Here is a 20479-nt window from a genome sequence, read left to right on the forward strand (position 1 = left end):
AAATATGTAATTTTATTTATTTGGAAAGAAACCTCTTTCACCAGCATTTTTATTCCAAAGAAACACATCTGTATATTATCAAGTTTATATGTTATTTCCTTAAGCATTGGAAAAACAGACATTTGGTGAAAAGCCATTGTACCCAACACATATTGAATTAAAGTGGTTTTACATGGATGGTTTAGAAATTTCGACTTCCAAGGGGGTGGTTTGTCTTTCACCTTTTCAAGCAAAGGAGTGAATGATTCAACCTTATTCCTTTGCAACAAAAGTGGGACTCCTAAGTATTTATCTTGTAAATCCAGTCTTTTAATCTGCAAAATGTTAGAAATCTCCACTTTCACATTATTAGGTACTTTAGGGATAAAGGCTAGCCCTTACTTGTCAAAGTTCACATACTGATCAGAGAAGGTGTTGAACTGTTGAATGATACTAGAGAGTGTTCTAGATTCCTTAGAGTTGGATCTAGCAAAAAATCAAACAATTATCAGGAAAAAAAAGATATGACACTCTAGGACAGTTCTTAGTAATCTTCATATCATGAAGCTTATTCTCATTTTATTCAATTACCAGAATACTTCATCTTTTTGTTGTTTCTGTTGGAGCCGTCTATCCGGAGAGGAAAGTACCCTAATTAGGCGAAATCTCTTACGACCGCTCGTTTAAAGACTTCTGTGGGATCAAGAATCTCTACGAGTACCGTTGGTGAGAAACTAGATAATTTCAGTTTATTTTAGTTTTCGATTGATTTGATTGACTAACGGTTGTTTAACTTTGATTGCACCTAGTTTTTTTATTCTTGAGAATCTTATCTTCTGATATAAGATTCACTCAAACTAGATCGAAGTGCCGACGGGATCTTTAGTTTGTAGATCTAAAGACATCTTATGATAATCCATTGTTAACAGACTGTGTTATGTGCGTGATTGATCATAAGAGATTCAAGTGGTGTTGTGCAGGTGTTTATTGAAGATTAAAGAAGATTTGAAGACAAAAAAGATTTCTTATTTGGTTTCTATATTTTTGGGTGTGCACAAACCTTGATCGGCTGGGATCCAACTAGAATCGGATTTATTTGATTGATTAGTTATGTAAGATCGGCATCATCTTATAGTGTCTAACACATATTTATTGATTGCAAATCTAAACTTTGCTACTGCGGTAGTTGTTGGATAGATTGATCTGACCAAGAAAATGAGTTAATTGGTTAAACGGAAGAGCCTTTGCGTATGACTTCAGATATGTTCATTTGAAAGAATCAAGAGAGTTGTTACCAAAAAGATTTGTTGTTCCTTTACTGTGTGGAATACGATCCAAAGGAATTGTTCCAGTGCGTGCACTTATTGAATGTCGGAAGCGCAGGGATACTGAAGAAACTAAGTGAACTAGGTTTAGTTGCTTGGTCTCAACTATACGAAGTTGATTTAGATTTTGTATAACAACTTAATTATGAGAGTATTCAATTCTGGACTAGGTCCCGGGGTTTTCTGCATTTGCGGTTTCCTCGTTAACAAAATATTGTTGTGTCATTTACTTTTCCTTTCTGCAATTATAATTGTTGTTATTATAATTTAAAGTAAATTACACAAACGTTAACTCTGTATTACTTGATAGGGATCCTATAGAGTTTGTTTAAGTCCGAATCTATTATCAAGTAATCACTTTGATTGTTGTATTTTCTCGATCTAGTATCCATAGACGATCACACAAAGTGTGAATACCGATTTGTAGTATTGTCTCGACTTTGTCCATAGACAATCACTTTCGATAAGAGGACTTATAGGTGGATAATTTAAAGATTGTGGTGTATTTGGGTACACTCATCTTTTCACTTTCTTTTCTTAGTTTGAATATGAAGTTTTCTTCATGCATAAATACGGTATATATTCTTTGTGAGGAGTCGCAAGTCCAAAAAAAAACTGGTTGAAACGATGAGCCAATTTTGGCAGAGAACTTGAGAAAAGGTGTGTCTGGAAGGCGCTAATAGGCTTTTCTTAACAGTTGGTGACTTCTGATTTGAGTCGTGACTTTTCCTTTTATTTTACTTTATGTCACACTCTAAGTTTCCAGTATTTGTGAGGACGAACGTGGTTGCGACACGTCAGCAAGGAGATTCTCGTATTGATTAGATAGGGATATTTTAGCCTACTGTGAAATATTAATTTGTAAAATTCTGTGAAGAATGCCCATAATGGTTAATAGAAAAGTATCTTCTTAATTCCCGTCCAGTTAAACAATGTCAAAATTTACATGTCCTTTTTCACCCAGGAATTGTTGTTTTAGGGCTAATTGACTAATTTTGTGTAATTTCTATGATCATAAGAATTTTCTTTCTTTGATGTCCAAGTTCATTTTATTTTCAGTGACCCAGATGATAAAATTCTAATACAATTAGAGTTGAGTCAGACTTGGAGTTCAATTGAGTGGAAGAAGTAAACGCAAAGTCATTCAGTGGAAGAATACAATTTGTATTCAATTTTTTACTTTTTTTTTTGTTTTTTTCTTTACATAATGACTCGATGACTGGATAAGACGACACGATGACCATCGCCCACATTTGATTTCCAATTTCCTCCATCATCTCAGTTCTTGAAGTTCTTCGATCTTAAAATAACTAGCCGAAAAATGTGGATTGTAGAACATTAGTAATTTGAGCCATTATATTAATTGTTAACAATAAAATTCCACTGGATGCGGAGCGTGGAGCAATTGAAAATTTGCAATTTATAGGTAAATGAAACGTTCAAGCTTTGCCATCCTTCTTCGATGCTCATAAATGATACATTTTCGGGCATGCAAATTACAAGTATTGAACATGAGTTTCTTGTTGAAGTTGAGGCCAAAAATATGGAGATTCTCATTCGTTTTATAATGATTTACCAGAATGATATCCATGACAAATTTTACCTAATATACCGTGAAAGATGTAGAAGATGCACTAAAGATGAAGATGAAAGTAACCCATCTCTTTTAACAGGTCTCCAATTAGTTCCTAGAACTCAAAACTTGGAAACTACTAGTTTAGCGAAACTATTAGTTTAGAGATTCAACGTAAGAACTTAAATATGGAAGGTGATGGAACTTTATCTGCCATTACCTCAAACTTCGGTATAGAGTGTACTATGTATCGCCCTTAGGTTTCCTGGCCAAATTGGATATACCCTAAATTGGAGTATACCCTTAGGGTATATCCAATCTTAAGTGGACTCTTTTGTAGAGTTAAGGGGTGTCCAAACGAGATAAATTTACCTAAATACCCTCACCAATTTCTTTTTCTTCCGAACCTAAAAAACAATTATCCCCCCTTCCCAACCTAAAAACCACTACATATAATCTTCAATTCTTCTCTTTTCCTTTTACATTATTTCATCTCAAGAAAAACTCATCGATTAAAAATCCAGAACTTTGAATCTGTCGTGGATTTGGACCAGCATACAAAAAGGATTAGAGTTAATAAAAGGTAATTTTATTTGGAAAGTCAAAAATGGATCTTCGATGAAAATATGGGAAGACAGATGGATCCCTAACGCAGATATAATCCAAAAAATCCCTAACATTCAAGAACAGGCACAAAGAAGAGTTCAAGAGTTAATAACGGATCAAAATAGATGGGATCAACAATAGCTAAACCAATTCTTCTACCCGGAGGACAAGGAAAAAATCCAAGCTTTAAATCCAAGGAACCATGAGCAAGACATTATTAGATGGAGACACCATCACTCAGGACAATTTTCGGACAAAAATGTCTATACTTTTCTATCCAATCAGGATCTTGACAATAATGATAACCTAGATTTCCCATGGAAAAAGATCTGGAGAATTCAAGCCATCCCAAGAATTAGACTTTTCATCTGGAAAATAACATAAAAAGTTCTATCAACATCGGGCTAGATTAGGTGCTCACAATACAGAAATCGACCCGATTTTCCAACTATGTAACAATCAAGCGCAAGAAACGGAAGCTCATCTCTTCTGTGAGTGTCCATTTGCAAGAGGCGTCTGGTTTGTTCAATCTCTACATAATATAATCCCCAGAAACTCTCCCCGCACCGTTATTGATTGGATTAAATGGTAGATTACAGAAGCTAATTTGAGCCATATTCAGGTAAAAATATCCGCCACAATTTGGTTCATTTGAAAATACAGATGTTCGGTAGTTTTTGATAAATCCACCCAAACCCAGTAACTTTTAATAGGACAAATCAATAGTTTCTTAAATTTCTCCCCGTAAAATACCCTTCAATTCAATATGAGATTCAAAAGAGAATATCAATCAACAATTCTTGGTCTAACCTAAATTTAGATTGGATAATCTTCATTGATGCTTCTTATAAGAAAGAGGATTCTTCGATGGGATACGCTTTCATCCTATACTCTGCTGATGAGGAGACATTCATGCATCTTTCTGCGGGTTCGGAGTAGGCAACGTCAGCTTTCCATGCAGAAGCAAAGGCCTTGCTAAAGGCTGTTACGTGGTTAAAAGAAAATATTTTTTCAAGTGTTTTCATCGTAACTGACTGCAAAGCTTTGGCAGATAATTTAAACAAGGTTAGTACAGATTCTTCGTGGTCGGCAGAAAATACCTTGCAGAAAATAAGGATAATATTGGGCGATCTACCTCAAGCTAAAGTGAAGTATATAAAGAGAAAGAACAACTAAGCCGCGGACTACATCACCAAGGAAGCAGGGATTAAAAGGCTACAACACATGTCGGAAAACCTATTTTAAAAAGTTCATAAATCTAGCATTGATTCTAACATCTTTGATAGAAATGATTTTATAAATGTTTTGTACTACATTTACTAGTTTTAATATACGATCTTTTCCATAAAAAAAAGACTTAAAGATCTCTATCAAGCTAATTGAATCACTAATTTTAGTTAGTGATATTTAATCAAGGTCGTTAATGCTAGTAAATGATGCCACTATGGGCTTTTATTAGAAAGCAATAATCAGACTATATTACACAACAGGTGTTGGCAGCCTAACAACAAGCTGGGCACCAACCGCTTTTTGTCATTATAAAAATTAGTTGGATAAGAACCCTGATTTTGGGCATACCAAAATCTTTCTAGGCATACAAAACAATAGTACCATCTTGGGTGACCTTATAAGGGGTAACCTATGGGTAGTTCAATTACCTATATACCCTTAATACAAAAATCTAAAATCAGTTTTCTAAAAAATCAAAATCAGTTTCCCTTACCATCTCTTCTTCCTCCTCCTCCTCTAGCCGAACTCTTCTCCCTCCTGCGAAAAAAAAAATCATCATCGTGATTAATTGTCGATTCGTAAAAATTTGATCGTCGATTAAACTCAACCACATAATGACTCGTACAAAGAAAAGCAGGGACTAGGCAAACCAAATCGTCTTCTAATCCATCAATTGAAGAAGAAGAACCAATTGAAGATGAAGGTGTAGAAACTGAAAATCAACCACCAATTGAACCAGAAATTGAACCAACTGCATCTCCAACTCCGGAAATGAGGATAAGAAAGCAAGTTTTACAAACCCAATCTCCTATTTGCTGTTTTTCATCGATTAAATGACGGTTACAGTGTTGGGTTCGACTCAAAATTGAGTTGCGTTTTTAGCCGAACTGTTCTTCACAAAAGCTTCCTGTAAGTGTATATGAACAGTTCGGCATGAAATTTCAAGCCGAACCTAGTCACAGATAGAGATGCATAGGGGTTCGGCGTGTTCGATAATCATAATATGTGCCGAACCTAGCACATTAACGAGGTTCGGCTATTACGATATTCTCAATATGTGCCGAACCAATAACAATATTTTAACCCAAAAAATAACAAATTGATGTTCGGCTCATACGATTTTCGAAATATAAGCCGAACCGGTAATTATTTTTTTTCCGAGCTATTCAGGATGTTGTTCGGCTTACTATGAAACTTTCATATAAGCCGAACTAGTGTCTAGCAAACAGTTCGGCACATGCAGTAAACAGATTCAGTAAGTCGAACCGTTCATCAATTGGTAGATTCGGCTCATAGATGTGAGCCGAACCTCAACCTGTTTCGCCGAACCATGATTCAAAAAACCTAACTTTTGATAATTGAGAGCTATAGAAGTGAGATTAAGTATAGGATATAAGTGTACCTGTGTATTAGAAGCATTGGGTTCCTCATCAATGTCTTCATCATCAGGATTTGGCTCATAAAAATCATCATCTTGAGTTTGTGTTGTAGTTGATATGTATTTTCCTAGGTTTTTTAGATGAATGATGACCCTCCTCATCCTCCATTGAATCAAGAATTAGAATTTTCTCACTTTCTCCTTCTCTTTCTCTCCTTCTTAACCAAACCAAAACTTTGATTTTTTTTTCCTCAAATTTTTCTCTTAAACAACTCTTATAATTCTGAAAATTATTTTAATCACTAAACAAAATATTTAATCACTAATCAAGATTATTAACACTAATACGTAAAGGGCAGATTTGCCATTAAAAAAATTTGGGTTAAGGGGTTATCTGATTTTGCTATTTCACAACCTTTTTTTGTCTTCATTCAGTATGCCTTGGAAAATTTTGGTATGCCCAAAATTATAGTTCTTGGATAAGGGGTCATGGAGATTACTACTCCATAACCATAACCCTTTTTTATCTTCTAGTCAGCGCAAAAACCCAGCCGATGTCTAAAACCCTGTTCCTGTGTTTTTCAAGCGACATTTTTCCACAAAACATTTAGGAGACAGACGGTGGGAGAGACGCTCGAGAGAGATGGCAACTGGAGCTCCAACAACGTATTCACCATCTCCATCAAACAAAAAACAACAATCTATATTCAAAGATGTCGATTGGGTTCGTCCTGATGGTCGTGGTTTTCATCAGTGTAGACCTGCTTGTAAATCTCTCTCACTCTCTCAACTATTTTCTTGGTCTAATTTTTGAGAAATTCGTATTCATGTTTTTTCTAGTGAGGGTTTTAGGTGCCGCTCAGTTCTTGACACTGTATCCGTTTCTAGGTTTTGATTTTTTTTTTTTTGTTTTGATTTTTGATTTTGTGAACTAATTTGATGCAAGGGTTATAAAAAAGGAGTTTGTTTTGGTAAGGTAGCAATAGGGCATTGAGCAATTTTAATTTTATTTTCCCTAGACAAGAACATTGAAACTTTGGTTCAGGGTTGGGAAGATTCTAAGGAATTTTAACTGAATTTTATTTAGTGTTGGGGTACTCTAACTTTGTTGTACTTATTGGGGAACTCTAACATAGATAAATTGATGCTTTACTTGTTTGCAGTTTTGAAGACTGGTATGGTGAATGCCGCATCAGGATCTGCATATGTGGAGTTTGGAAACACCAAGGTCATCGTATCTGTGTGAGTATAACTTCTGCATCAGAGAATTTCTGTTTTATCGTGTTTGTTTCTCTTTAACGATTTCTATTGTTTTGAGAAACTGTGGATTATAAAAACCAAGTACTCCAATGTTGTTCATAAGCTACCAAGTAGACAAAAGTTTCTCATAATTCTTTAGAGTCTACCCATCTCTTTAGTTTTCCATTTTCTCTCTCCAGAAAAACGAGTTCTCTGCATATGCAAATGTTCTAGAATTTGAACAGTTATCGCCTGGTTTTACCCGTGATGTCAGTATAGTGTAACCAAGGTCCAACTAAAACCAGATCCTACCCGCAACTAAAGTTCTCCCAGCTGGAAGTATATTAACTAACAAACAGATGAATGATAAGTGCTTTCTATGATCGTCTCAGTTATTTGAACTTGCAATGGGCCAATGGCCAATGCTTTTACTGCTAAGAACCTCATCTCATTAAGAACCAAAAGAATACATAGATGAATTAAGATGTTGCAAACACCTTTGAACTTAAAACCCCAACCTTAGGCCAGAAAACATATGGGACTAACAAAAGAGAGAACATATTACCGACCCTGGCCACTAGCACCATTTGAGTCCTTTTCTGGACTCAACGCCCAGTCCCATCTTCTGCTCAATTGGTTCTATTTCTTCCTCTTCCATCTTCACCTTAACTTCTTGTACCTGATCTGGACTCACGACGGTTTCAATCTTCCGCACAAGTGCTTCTGCTCCTAATTTTGCAATACATTCGCAGCCATAATGTGCTGTAGATCACAGGCGCCTCTATATTTGTACTTGCTCTCATACTGCAGCTTTAGGATGGTTCCAATAGCTCAAACTTTTCAGGAGTCACCACATTCGGTCTGTCATGCAGCTCTTGCAGTAATTAATATCAGCAATATCAAAGCAGTTAGTTAGACAGATGGGATCACTGAATGTGGTTTAAGTAGGCGACAGCTCTTCGTGAATTGATTGACCACCTGTACTTAATTGCGTTTTAATTGCTTCTTGTTCAGATTTGGTCCAAGAGAAAGCAAGAAAGCTATGATGTACAGTGATATAGGTCGTTTGAATTGTAACGTGAGCTACACAACTTTTTCTTCCACCATTCGTGGACAGGTATGTGGCTGTGTTTGCTGCAGTTGTGCTTTTGTTTTTCGCGCTTTAGGTGTAATATTTATGTAATAGTAGTGATTTTTTCATGTCCTCAGGGTGCAGACAACAAAGAGTTTTCATCGGTGCTTCATAAAGCTTTAGAGGGTGCTATTATACTGGAGAGTTTTCCAAAGACCACTGTAGATGTTTTTGCATTGGTCCTGGAATCTGGTGGCAGTAAGTATTCCACAATTTCCTTTATAAGTCAAGTCATTTTTGTAATGCTGAGTGATCATTACCGCCGAACTGCATTATTTGTGATATATTGTGCTGATTTTATTTCCAATATATGCTAATGAGGCTACCTGAGTATTATTATCGAACGAAGCCATAATAACTAGTTAGCTTTCTTGATATTTAAAAATGTTTTCTTTTTGTTTGATGAATGAATATGCGGAATGGTTTAGATACGAAGTACGATTTTTAAGCTTAACATCAGCATTGCATAGGGTTCAGAAAACTCCAACTTGTTCAATTTTCATCCATTGACTACACTAGATATTTTGAGCACTCCAACTTGGAAATGTATTCTCCGCCACTTCAGTCTCTCTCAAGGCTACTGTACCGTAACATCAAGAAATTACAATTTTTCTTTCTTGTGTTCTAAACATATTTAAGGATGTTGAATTGGATTCTATTCAATTCTTTCAACAACTCCAGTTGCAGTGCTGCAGCTTGTTGGTTTACTTTACTTCTCTTAGATTTGGTGTTGCCCATTTAAACTATACCTACTTGTTTTGTGACTTTTGTCCATGTCGTTTCTTAATAGCTTCTTAGTTTTTCTTTTTCTTTTTCCTGTAGTCTTATAGCATGTAGTGATGCTCGGAAATCTATCTCACTTTTATTAAAACCACATTAGTTAATAAAATGGGAGAAGGTGGTGCTAAAAAGTATGGATTTTCTTTATGAGCACCTTTCTTTTTCTAACTTGATCATAGTTCAAATCTAGGTTTTCATTAGACTTCGATTTTATTGATGTAGGTGATCTACCTGTCATAATATCATGTGCAAGTTTGGCCCTAGCAGATGCGGGGATTATGATGTATGACCTTGTGACATCAGTTTCTGTGGTATGTACCCGCATATATCTTTCTTGAGGTGCTTTAGAAACTCTAAAGTACTTTTAAGTTTATGTTTTCTGAGAGGTTCTTAGTCCTTCATATCTGTTCACTCTTATGAATCTCTTTTCATTTTTACTTGGCTTTTGGGCGTTGCAGTCTTGCCTTGGGTCAAACCTTGTTATAGATCCTATAACAGAAGAAGAAAGTTCCGAAGATGGAAGTCTTCTGATAACGACAATGCCTTCGCGCAATGAGGTCACTCAGCTAAATATTAACGGAGAATGGTCGACTCCAAAGATCCACGAGGTATGATACTTTTACCCAAAGTTTTTTCAGGGAGTAATACCACATCTACATGTTTATATAAGAATGCTAAGGACTTCTCTGTCCGTTGAAATGGTTATGAAATGTTAGGCCAATGATCACACATTCATGTGCGTAGATGACTGGTATGTTATGAATCGCTCTATGAGCTTAAAATAGATGTGAACAGTGTGTGTGTTTAAAAATGATGTCAAATGCTTAGTGATCTCTCTGCACTAGTTAATTTACACCATATGAGCATTAAATATATAGAGTTAGTCATGGGAACTGTACCTATTGATGCATTTATAGGGTAGGGAGGAAAACCGGTGGGAACTTTCTTGATGCCAAAATACTCGGTCTCTGCAACTTACAAGCCTGAATAGCTGATGCGAAACTAAATTAGTATAACTTATCAGCAAGATTCTGCCAACTCTTTGTGAAATTCCAACTGCAACATACAAGGCTGAATTGTATCACCAAGATTCTGCTAATTCTTGTCTATAAAAATTTCTTGGTTGTTTTATATAGCTCTGTGCATAATCAGTCAATAAAATTGTTTATGAGCAGGCAATGGAGCTCTGTCTCACTGCGTGTTCCAAGCTTGGGGAATTAATGAGATCATATCTAACCGATCCCGAACCTGAACCTGCTTCTGCGCCAGAGGAATAGAAATGCTGCTTCGTCACTGTCACTCGTCAACTATGTTCAATCACATGTTCTTCATCACATTTTTTATTCCGACTGAGGATGTAATCGTCTTGACATTCCCACTGAATGCGGAAGTGCCAGGATTTGTATAGTGTTTGTCATATTTATTCCGAACCTTCAGTACAATGACTAGTAGTCTAGTACCATCTTTCTTTCAGACCATTTTTCGGGTTCAATTTTGTTTGAATTGTAACACCAGATTGGAACTGGTTCAGTTTTTATGTCTCAACTTGGAACCAGTCTACTTGCCTCACTAAAATCTGTGAAAATATTAGGGCATCTCAGTTTGAGACATGGGCCAATAGATATTTTGGAGGCCTATCCCGACAAAAAGAAATAAATCAAGATTTTCAGATTTTTATGTGGGTCCCACATTTAGGTGTCAAGAAGGTGTAAGATTAAGTAAAATTCTTTCTATAAGATAGAATTTCCCCATTAGGTTTCTTATCACCAACAAAAATTTTGCTCGAGATTTTTCTTTCTTTGCTGCAAAAACCTTATCTTTGCAATGGCTTCTTCTTCTTTAGTACTTCCATCTATATCTGCTAAATGCATTTTCAATTCACAAACCCTAAAACCATCACTCTCTTTTCACTCAGTTTCACTAAAGCTTTCAAGCAAACCCATTTCTATTACTTCTTCTTTTCTCTCCGAGAAAGTAGCGTTTAGAAGCTCTCGTTTTGTTGTACCTAAAGTTGCTGTTACTTCAGAATTTGGCCAAGAAGAAGATGTTTCAAGTGGTGATGAAGGTGCTGTTGAGCAGAATTTCTCTCAGGATTTGAGACTTTTTGTTGGTAACCTTCCTTTTAATGTTGATAGTGCTGAAGTTGCTGAATTGTTTGAAAGAGCTGGAAATGTTCAGATGGTTGAGGTGGGTTTTCTCTTAAAATTCAATTCACCTTTTTATTTATTTATTTTATTGAAGTTTTTTGGGTTTTGAATTTTTAGATAAGGTTTGGGGTTTTCAAGGGTTTAAGTGTGAATATTTTGTGGGTAATTTTTTTTTTTTTTAAAATCTTATCCTCATTTTGTGGGTTCTTTTCTTATAGTTTGATTATCTTGAATGCATTCTTATGAGCAGGTAATCTATGACAAGCTAACTGGAAGAAGCAGAGGGTTTGGGTTTGTTACCATGTCATCTGTTGAGGAAGTTCAAGCTGCAGCACAGCAATTCAATGGCTATGTAAGCTCTCCCTCACTTCATAATTTTGAGTTGTATGCTATTGCTATCCTTTGTCTAATGAGTTGTATGCTATTGCTATCCTTTGTCTAATGTCTGTAAGTTGATTGTAATCATTGTATTTGTCATGGTAAACTGTGAACGGATAAGATAGATTTTGTTGTTGTTGAAGTTATTTGGTTTCTGAACTGCGAAATTTATGATGACAGGAAATTGGGGGTAGAGCTATTAGAGTGAACTATGGACCACCTCCACCTAAGGAAGATTTTCAGTCGAGAGGACCTCGAGGTGGTGGAGGCGGTGGTTCCGATTCATCTAAAAGGTTATACGTTGGTAACCTTTCATGGAATGTTGATGATCAGGCACTTGAGAGTTTGTTCAGTGAACAAGGAAAAGTATTGGAGGCCAGAGTTGTGTATGACAGGGAGACTGGTAGGTCAAGGGGTTTCGGGTTTGTCACTTATGGCTCAACCGAGGATCTCGACAACGCACTTTCATCCTTAAATGGCGCTGTAAGTATTATATAAGAACCTCTTACATTCTCTTGTTTCGTATTGATGTAGTTGTTCTAGTTATTGTTCGAGTTTTGCCAAGTTAATGGTCGATGATTGCATAAATTTAAGTAGAGCTTCAAATTCTTTTGCACTCATGCCTCCTACTGTCTGTAGTTCAGTTGTTTGTTCGAATTGTGTAGTATTCACTGCTGATGTGCATATAAATATCTTTCACAGCTACTTATCATTTTAATTATAAGATACACCATTGTAACTATAGGAATGCTATAACAGGCTTCCTTATCACCTCTGATGGTGTGTGACTAAAGCCAGAATCTGTTGAGCCTGAAATTTGCTTACTGTTTCTTTGTTACACTTCTCATATATGCCACTGTATCGAATTAGCTTTTAGTTTATTGCTATAGGATTAAAGTGTTTTTTACCTTTTACCAGTCCAAAACTTCATGTCCTAGTGGAAGTAGCTTAGTTTGTGTTCTAGGATTAAAGTGTTTTGTACCTTTTACCAGTCAATAGCTTCATGTCCTACTGTTATGTTCTTACCTTGCATCTTTTTGTGTACAATAACAGGACTTGGATGGCAGAAATATTCGAGTATCTGTTGCTGAAGAGAGGCCAAGGCGCTTTTGAGCACACCAGATTTCCACATTCTCCATTAAGAAAATGCTTTTTGGTATATTTCTGAAACCTTGGTTTTCTTAATAGCTTACTTATATATCAAATAGGCACGCGAGCAACCGAGATGTGGCTTTGATGCCCTAATCTTCAGAACCACGTTCTTTTTGTGCTACAAGTGCCTCTCTTAGCACTAACCATTTTCACCAATGTGCTCTTCTGGTGGCTTCAAGATGTATCAAAAGAGGACTGTTATAGAGCTCCCAACTATTTTGATGTAACAACTGAATAACAAATTTTGATCCTTCCCGCCCTCTCTGGTTATATGTATCTTGTATTATTTCATTTCGCATGCGATCGGAAATGTTTTCTTATGATATTTGTTAGTAGTTCCAACCTATTCCTTTTCAAGAGTGTTTGCTTTGCTTGTGAATACACTTCTGAGTGGGCTATTGATTTTGTAATTGGAAGCTGCCAATTTGAACTGTTTAAGCCCATTCAGCTGTATCCGCAAGCCGAAAACCCTACACCTGCAAAGATCCGAGTCTTTGAAGTCCTTGCATTTGGCCCTGTAGTGTAGACTGTGATGCATGTTTCAGCTAGAAAATCAGCCCGGGTCCATGAATGAAATTCTTAACCATTTTGCTTTGAGGTGAAAAGTTACCATGAGATTTCAAATCGACACCAGGTACAATAAAACAGACTGATGCATGCAACAGCTATGATGCTGCTCTCTGAATTGAGTACAATGTCATGGTGTTGGGGCACAAATAGTTTATGATCATGGGGTCCTTGATTATTTTCTGTATGAGTCCAAATTCATACTTGTTAGACCTAACCTTAACCTAGCGGCACCAAACTACATGGTTGGCAACTCGCTTTGCCTTAAATTTCTGTACAATCTGTGAACTGTGATATCTTAAGTTAATCTATCCAATCATCTCTGCCTACCTTATTGTCTACTCCACAGTCCACACAAATTCAATATCATAATTTGGACTGCTCATTTACTATTTTCAGTTGAGGGTTAATGGGACCCAATAAAGAGACATATTTAGTTTGGGTCCCACCTTTCTCTTTAATTTTGGCTGGTTGCAGGTGTCCATGTAGGACCTTGGTGCTTATGTGCCATAACTTGATTAGCAGTATGAGATGGAAGTATCACCTAGAGACACATTTCCGAGGAGTCTACAAAGTTGCACTCTAAAGATGGAAGTATCACCTACAAAGGTGCATTCTGCATGTTTAAGCTCTCGTCTTTGAAACATAAAAGATTCATTTGGGCCGCTCAAAAGCTATAACTTCAAAATCATCTACAACTTTGGACGTATAGAAGATGCAATTGACTTGGTGCCAGGTATAAAGATTCAAGAATAAGCGAAGTAAACAATGAGAAGTTGAAGTAAAAGACACAAGAATCAGAACAAAATTTCAGTAAGTCAATTCATGACTTATCAATGCAGTCAATTAATGACTTGTGAATGAAGTCAAAATCCTTCTTCCTTAGATACCCCAAAATGAAACGAATACCAGTTCAAATATTCTTTTAAACAAACTTCCATTTTCTTGTTGTAATATCTAAAACGAGTTTTCAAACAAAAACAGATCCCTCCATCTTTGGACACAACAACATAATTCTCAAGCTTTTTCAAGCAGAAGAAGTCAATGATAATCTTCAAACAGGTTACAATTTTTTTTCTTTCAAATGAGTGATTCTTTAAGTTTTAATCACTTTATAGCTTCGAGTTCTTCTGTCTCTATGTTCCATCTGGTCCCGTGTTTATTTTTCGAGTTTTTCGCTGTTCCAGCTTTCGTGGAGTTATAGCTTTAATCACATGTTTATATGAATGAAAAATCATTTTCAGCATGGTTTGATGTTGTTGGGTTCACATGGTTGTCAAAATAAAGGAGTGAAGTGATTGAAAGTTCTTGTGACTATTAAATACCGGGTTCAATCACCTTTTAGAAATTCATCATGTACTTATGAACTTCTTTTATATTGTCTTAGATAAAAGCTATTAACTGAAGTCAGTACAGAAATGGCTTATATTTCTAAGTCCATAAGGTTAGTTATCCATTTCTTTCATCTCTTATTAGACTTTTCGTGTTTCCGATTTCGATCAATTGAATATAGAGAATTTGAATATAACTTTGCAGGTTTCAGGACAATCAAATTGAATTAAAGAACTTCCAAAGAATCAAAGCAGAAGATGTCATGTACAAGTCAGAAAAGGAAGGGTCTGGTAAAAATGGAAAATCTCTGAAATCTCTGAAAGTACTGTCAAGAGTTTTTTCAGAAGACTATGAAAGAGTGAAACAAAAGATATTAGATCCTCGAGGATTATTCATTCGTCGATGGAACAAAATTTTCTTAGCTGCGTGTTTAGTTTCTCTATTTGTGGATCCGTTGTTTTTCTACTTACCAACTGCTAGAACAGAAATGTGTATTTATATAACTGTACCACTTGAAGTAGTCCTCACAATTATACGTTCAATAGCCGATGTCTTTTACATGGTTCAGATTTTTGTTAGATTCCGGACTGCTTTCGTTGCTCCTTCCTCTCGTGTATTTGGTAGGGGGGAACTTGTTATTGATCCTTCCAGGATCGCTTCTAGGTACTTAGCAAAGGAATTCTGCATTGAACTTGTTGCTGCATTACCACTTCCACAGGTAAAAAGCTTACTTAACTTCGCAATATTTTCTCAATTTTTTGCAAAATTAACCAAAGATTTTGTTGCAGATATTACTTTGGGCTGTAATTCCGAATCTAAGCGGTGTAACAATGACGAGCACAAAAAATGTACTTCGTTTCAGCATAATTTTCCAGTTCATACCAAGGTTGTTTCTCATCTTTCCACTCTCATCTCAAATTGTTAAGGCCACCGGAGTTGTGACCAAAACAGAATGGGCAGGGGCAGCTTACAATCTTATGCTTTACATGTTAGCAAGCCATGTAAGTCCTGTTGAACACTATCCTCTCTACATTTTTTTTTTTTTTTTTTTGCTCAATCAATAATATTTTATTACTCAAGAAAAACTCAAAAGATTACAAAAATGTCAAATGAAAAAAAACAAAAACAAAAAAGCCCATCAGGCCCAGCAAAAGCTAGAAAGATCTGTAGTACACTTTCCTTGGCATTTCTAGTGTATCCATAAAAGAAGGTCTAGTTGGAAATTCCTGACTAATCCCTCTTCCCATGCCAGCTCCAGTCTTGGCCAATGCATCTGCTGTGAAGTTTATTTCTTTATAGCAATGTGTAAAACTAATTTGTATAGTACTGCTCTTTACTATATTCCATCTAGCTTGACCTAGCAAAAAAAACAAACAACATCTAGCTTGAAGAAACCAAGGTAAGTTACCAGATGTGTAGTTATTTATTGCTGCTGTAGAGGTAGAATTCACAACCAAATCTTGTACATTTCTTGTCACTGCCCATTCTGTAGCATACATTATTCCCATTAGTTCAACAATAAATTTTGTAGCTAATCCCAGCCCTTTTAATTCTGCATATAAGAATTCACCTTCACTGTCTCTGCATACAAATCCCACACCAGCATTCCCAGGATTGCCTCTTGAATTACCAGCACAACATACTAGTATTTGGGTTTTTTGTGGAAGTTCAAACTGTAGTTCCATGATTCTCTGAGTTTTTATAAGCCTCTGATGCAGGTCAAAGCTTTTAAGTACTTGGAAATCATAACTGCAGTTCCACATGTAGCATGTTCTTCTTATTTCACAGTCTTTAGTAAACTGCAGAATTCTTTTCTTGAATCTGAATATCTCAGGTTTTTCTTCTTCAAATACTATTTTATTTCTCAAAAACCATGTCTCCATCATGGTTATAGATGCTGTTGTTAGCCACACCTCTTTGACTGCTTTACTTTTATGGTTAGGTAATTTCATTACATCTTCATATGATTCAGGAATCTTGAAAAGAAATATGTCACCAAGCCATTTCCATATCCTCTCTACATTAATATGTTTCTTGTTGAAAACGTAACGTTTTTCCGGTTTTTTCTTCTTGTACAAAAGGTTATTGGAGCGTGCTGGTATCTGTTGTCAATTGAGAGACAAGAATCCTGTTGGAGAGAAGTCTGTGATATTCAGAGTCCAGAATGTCAGTCTAAATTCATTGACTGCGATGTGCTAAACAATCCAAGTAGAGTAACTTGGTACAAATCCAGCAACATAACAAGATTATGCGACCCCCGTAACAATTTGTATCAGTTTGGTATATATGCCGATGCACTGAATTACGGGATTACGACATCCTCACCATTCTTCAAAAAGTACTTCTACTGCCTTTGGTGGGGACTAAAAAATCTGAGGTACATTTTATCTTTCTACACTTTCCCTTGTTGCAACTCCTTTGTTGGGGTCTTCTCAGAGACACTAAAAACTCATAGTCTCATGACAATTTTTGTTCATTTGTGTAGTTCTTTAGGCCAGAATCTCTTAACTAGCACTTATGTTGGTGAGATTTGTTTTGCCATTGTAATAGCAATTCTTGGTTTGGTTCTTTTTGGATTGCTCATTGGAAATATGCAAGTAAGTCTATTAGTTCTATTAACAAAGTCATCAGATTAAGAGTGCTCTGGATCTTCTTAATTCGAATGCCTTGGCCAATGGACAGACATATCTTCAATCTACGACTATTCGACTTGAAGAGTGGAGGATAAAGCGAAGGGATACAGAGGAATGGATGCGACACAGACAACTACCCAAGGAACTGAGGGAGTGCGTTCGAAGATACAATCAGTATAAGTGGGTGGCCACAAGAGGAGTGGATGAAGAATATCTTCTCAAGGGTCTCCCAATGGATCTCCGCAGAGACATTAAACGACATCTTTGTCTAGATCTTGTTAGACGAGTAAGTCCTGAAACAGTCTCTTTTCACTGGAACACAACTTCTTTTTGTGGATTTTTTCGGCTTATGGCCAAACAATGATGGGTAATTTTCTTTTGTGGAAAAAATATGTAAATGTTGTAGGTTCCTTTGTTTGATCAAATGGATGAGAGAATGCTCGACGCAATATGCGAGAGATTGAAACCAGGTTTATGCACTCAGGGGACATGTTTGCTCCGAGAAGGTGATCCTGTCAATGAGATGCTCTTTGTCATTCGAGGCCACCTAGACTCCTGTACAACCAATGGCGGTCGTACCGGCTTCTTTAACTCATGCCGCATTGGCTCTGGTGATTTCTGCGGCGAGGAACTTCTCACATGGGTTCTTGATCCTCGTCCGAGCGTCATTCTCCCTTCATCCACTCGTACAGTCAAAGCTATTGGTGAAGTTGAAGCCTTTGCACTAAGTGCAGAGGATTTGAAATTCGTAGCATCACAATTTCGTAGACTGCATAGCAAGCAAATAAGGCACAAGTTCCGTTTTTATTCGCACCATTGGCGCACGTGGGCTGCGTGTTTTATACAAGTAGCGTGGCGTCGTTTCAGGAAAAGGAAGTGTTTAGCTCAACTTAGGGCTAGAGAGATGTCGTCAGCTGATCAATCTAGAGTGAAGCCACAGGAAGGGTTAGTAATAAGAGGAGGTAGTAAGTACCTCAGGTCAGATTCCGACGTTGTCCCCTTACAAAAGCCTGCTGAACCTGACTACACCTAGACTATATACTTCATACTCATATCTAGTTCCTATACTTCTGAAGATTGTATCGAGAAAAACAAACATGTTGTTGTACTTGTGCAAGATTTATAGTGATGGAAAAAAGATCACCATTATACGGAACTACTAATTTTATGCCCATGAATGTTAAAGTTCAGGCAAGAATGCTGGGAGATCATCTAAGGCTTGGAAATTCCTAGATATCACGATGTTGTGACTAGAGAGTTTTGAATACTTGATCAACTCGGAAAGAGAAACTGTGAGTAGATCTGGGTAGTGGTTTAGTCCCACATTGCCCATATTACAAGACAGAGGTTAGATTAAAGTAGGAAATACCAACTGGCCCTACAAATAATATATTAGAGAGAGTCTAGTCCGATTGACCTAGTCAATTGTCTGTTTGGTTCTATTTGGTAATAAAAATTATAATTTGGTCCTAGGATGATGTCATGGATGATGTAATTTTCATCTTGTAGTGGCAGAAATATCCTTTTAGATAAGGACCATATATATATAGTCAAAAGGTAAGAGAATAAATCATTTCTCAGATCTACTTTCTCTCTCCTCTCTCTCTCATCTCGGTCTCTCTTTTTTTCTCCCTGCTACTGCAATTTTTTTAGGGTTTTTTTTCTTCTTTGAAACGAAAGATGAAGACGAAGATGATGAAGATTGAAAACGAAGATGATGAAGACGAAGATGATGAAAATTGATTTGATTACAAAGATTTACAAAGATTGATTTCAAGATTTAATTTTAACTTTTTATGCTGCTGTCAAAGAAGATGAAGATTCTGCTGTTATTTATGATGATGATGAACCTTTATCATCTTACATGTTTGGGTAAGTTTCGGATCTACAAAAGAAGATGAAGATGACGGAGTTCATTTCTGGAATGAACTCTGGTTTGTGATGAAGATTTTGATATTTTTTCGTCTGTTGTTGCTGCTGATGATGGAGAGGATGAAGATGATGAAGATGAGTTGATGCTGCTGATGAAGAATATGAAGATGACGGAGTTCATTTCTGGAATGAACTCTGGTTTGTGATGAAGATTTTGATGTTTTTTCTTGATGAAGATAGATTTATGTTTTTCTTCATCGCTGCTGCTGCTATTGTTGAAGATGATAAATTTTGATGAAGTTCATTCTTGAAATGAACTCTGTTTTCTTTTTGAAGATGATGATGAAAACGATGAAGATGATGAAGACGACGATAGATTTATGTTGAAGATGACGATGAAGACGATAGATCTTGATTTTTTGATGTTTGCTGCTCATGTTGAGATCTTGAATTTGATGTTTTTCTGCTGGATCTGCTGCTGCTGCTGCTGCTGTTTGAAGACAACGAAGATGATGCTACTGCAGTTCATTTCTACGAATGAACTCTGATTTTTATGGATTTTTTTGTGTGTGTTCATGTAAAGAATGAACTCTGTTTTTTTAGGTTTTTATACGGAGTTCATTTCTGGAATGAACTCTGGGTTTTTTATGTTTTATATGGAGTTCAATTCTGGGAATGAACTCTGGTTTTTTAGGCTTTTTATATGGAGTTCATTTCTTGAATGAACTCTGGTTTTTTTATGTTTTATACGGAGTTCATTTCTGGAATGAACTCTGTTTTCTTAGGTTTTTATATGGGGTTCATTTCTAGAATGAACTCTGGTTTTTTTATGTTTTATATGGAGTTCATTTCTGGAATGAACTATGTTTTATTAAGTTTTTATATGGAGTTCATTTCTGGAATGAACTCTGGTTTTCTAAGGTTTTTATATGGAGTTCATTTCTGGAATGAACTCTGGTTTTTAGGTGATTTCTGAAAAAATAAGTAGAAATTAACAGGAGTTCATTTTGACGAATGAGCTGCTACAAAAAATAAGTAGAAATTAACCCGGAAGGGTACTTTTGTACATTTAATATTTTTAAATGATTATGGACCAAACAGTAAAGGTGTTTGACCAAAGGACTAAACAGACATGGGCCCACCTACAAAAGGACCA

The 20479-nt window shown here is 36.3% G+C and overlaps 3 protein-coding genes across 4 annotated transcripts; all 3 read left to right on the plus strand.

The window, feature by feature from the left end:
- Positions 1-6664: 6664 nt before the first annotated feature.
- On the plus strand, positions 6665-10797 carry LOC113313277 (exosome complex component RRP41-like). Its single transcript, XM_026562028.1, has 7 exons — positions 6665-6858; positions 7255-7333; positions 8345-8447; positions 8540-8660; positions 9465-9553; positions 9701-9850; positions 10418-10797. Exons 1-7 carry the CDS (start codon positions 6735-6737, stop codon positions 10517-10519), a joined length of 768 nt encoding a protein of 255 aa, XP_026417813.1. The 5' UTR covers positions 6665-6734; the 3' UTR covers positions 10520-10797.
- A 216-nt stretch (positions 10798-11013) lies between these two features.
- LOC113313251 (RNA-binding protein CP29B, chloroplastic-like) lies at positions 11014-13246 on the plus strand. Its single transcript, XM_026561992.1, has 4 exons — positions 11014-11429; positions 11640-11741; positions 11948-12250; positions 12821-13246. The coding sequence occupies exons 1-4, from the start codon at positions 11067-11069 to the stop codon at positions 12878-12880; spliced, it is 828 nt and encodes a 275-aa protein (XP_026417777.1). The 5' UTR covers positions 11014-11066; the 3' UTR covers positions 12881-13246.
- Positions 13247-13991: 745 nt separating this feature from the next.
- LOC113313250 (protein CNGC15b-like) lies at positions 13992-18803 on the plus strand. Of its 2 annotated transcripts, XM_026561990.1 has the most exons (9): positions 13992-14299; positions 14471-14548; positions 14874-14930; positions 15023-15536; positions 15607-15819; positions 16900-17195; positions 17304-17415; positions 17501-17737; positions 17858-18803. In XM_026561990.1, exons 3-9 carry the CDS (start codon positions 14905-14907, stop codon positions 18482-18484), a joined length of 2025 nt encoding a protein of 674 aa, XP_026417775.1. In that variant the 5' UTR covers positions 13992-14299; positions 14471-14548; positions 14874-14904; the 3' UTR covers positions 18485-18803. The 2 variants fall into 2 exon arrangements, with proteins under 2 accessions (XP_026417775.1, XP_026417776.1); XM_026561991.1 differs by lacking the exon at positions 14471-14548.
- The last annotated feature ends 1676 nt before the right edge of the window (positions 18804-20479 follow it).

The sequence above is a fragment of the Papaver somniferum genome, chromosome 9 (assembly GCF_003573695.1).
Source record: "Papaver somniferum cultivar HN1 chromosome 9, ASM357369v1, whole genome shotgun sequence".
NCBI classification, from domain to species: domain Eukaryota; kingdom Viridiplantae; phylum Streptophyta; class Magnoliopsida; order Ranunculales; family Papaveraceae; genus Papaver; species Papaver somniferum.

What these genes read in the sequence shown, in the direction of transcription:
- LOC113313277 (XM_026562028.1), top strand. Translation starts at nt 6,735, where the DNA reads ATGGCAACTGGAGCTCCAACAACGTATTCACCATCTCCATCAAACAAA. An exon ending in CTTCCACCATTCGTGGACAG is followed by an intron (nt 8,448 to 8,539) that starts GTATGTGGCTGT and finishes TCATGTCCTCAG; the next exon opens with GGTGCAGACAACAAAGAGTT. An exon ending in GGTCCTGGAATCTGGTGGCA is followed by an intron (nt 8,661 to 9,464) that starts GTAAGTATTCCA and finishes TTATTGATGTAG; the next exon opens with GTGATCTACCTGTCATAATA.
- LOC113313251 (XM_026561992.1), top strand. Translation starts at nt 11,067, where the DNA reads ATGGCTTCTTCTTCTTTAGTACTTCCATCTATATCTGCTAAATGCATT. An exon ending in GAAATGTTCAGATGGTTGAG is followed by an intron (nt 11,430 to 11,639) that starts GTGGGTTTTCTC and finishes TCTTATGAGCAG; the next exon opens with GTAATCTATGACAAGCTAAC. An exon ending in CACAGCAATTCAATGGCTAT is followed by an intron (nt 11,742 to 11,947) that starts GTAAGCTCTCCC and finishes TTATGATGACAG; the next exon opens with GAAATTGGGGGTAGAGCTAT.
- LOC113313250 (XM_026561990.1), top strand. Translation starts at nt 14,905, where the DNA reads ATGGCTTATATTTCTAAGTCCATAAG. An exon ending in TATATTTCTAAGTCCATAAG is followed by an intron (nt 14,931 to 15,022) that starts GTTAGTTATCCA and finishes ATAACTTTGCAG; the next exon opens with GTTTCAGGACAATCAAATTG. An exon ending in TTTACATGTTAGCAAGCCAT is followed by an intron (nt 15,820 to 16,899) that starts GTAAGTCCTGTT and finishes CTTGTACAAAAG; the next exon opens with GTTATTGGAGCGTGCTGGTA.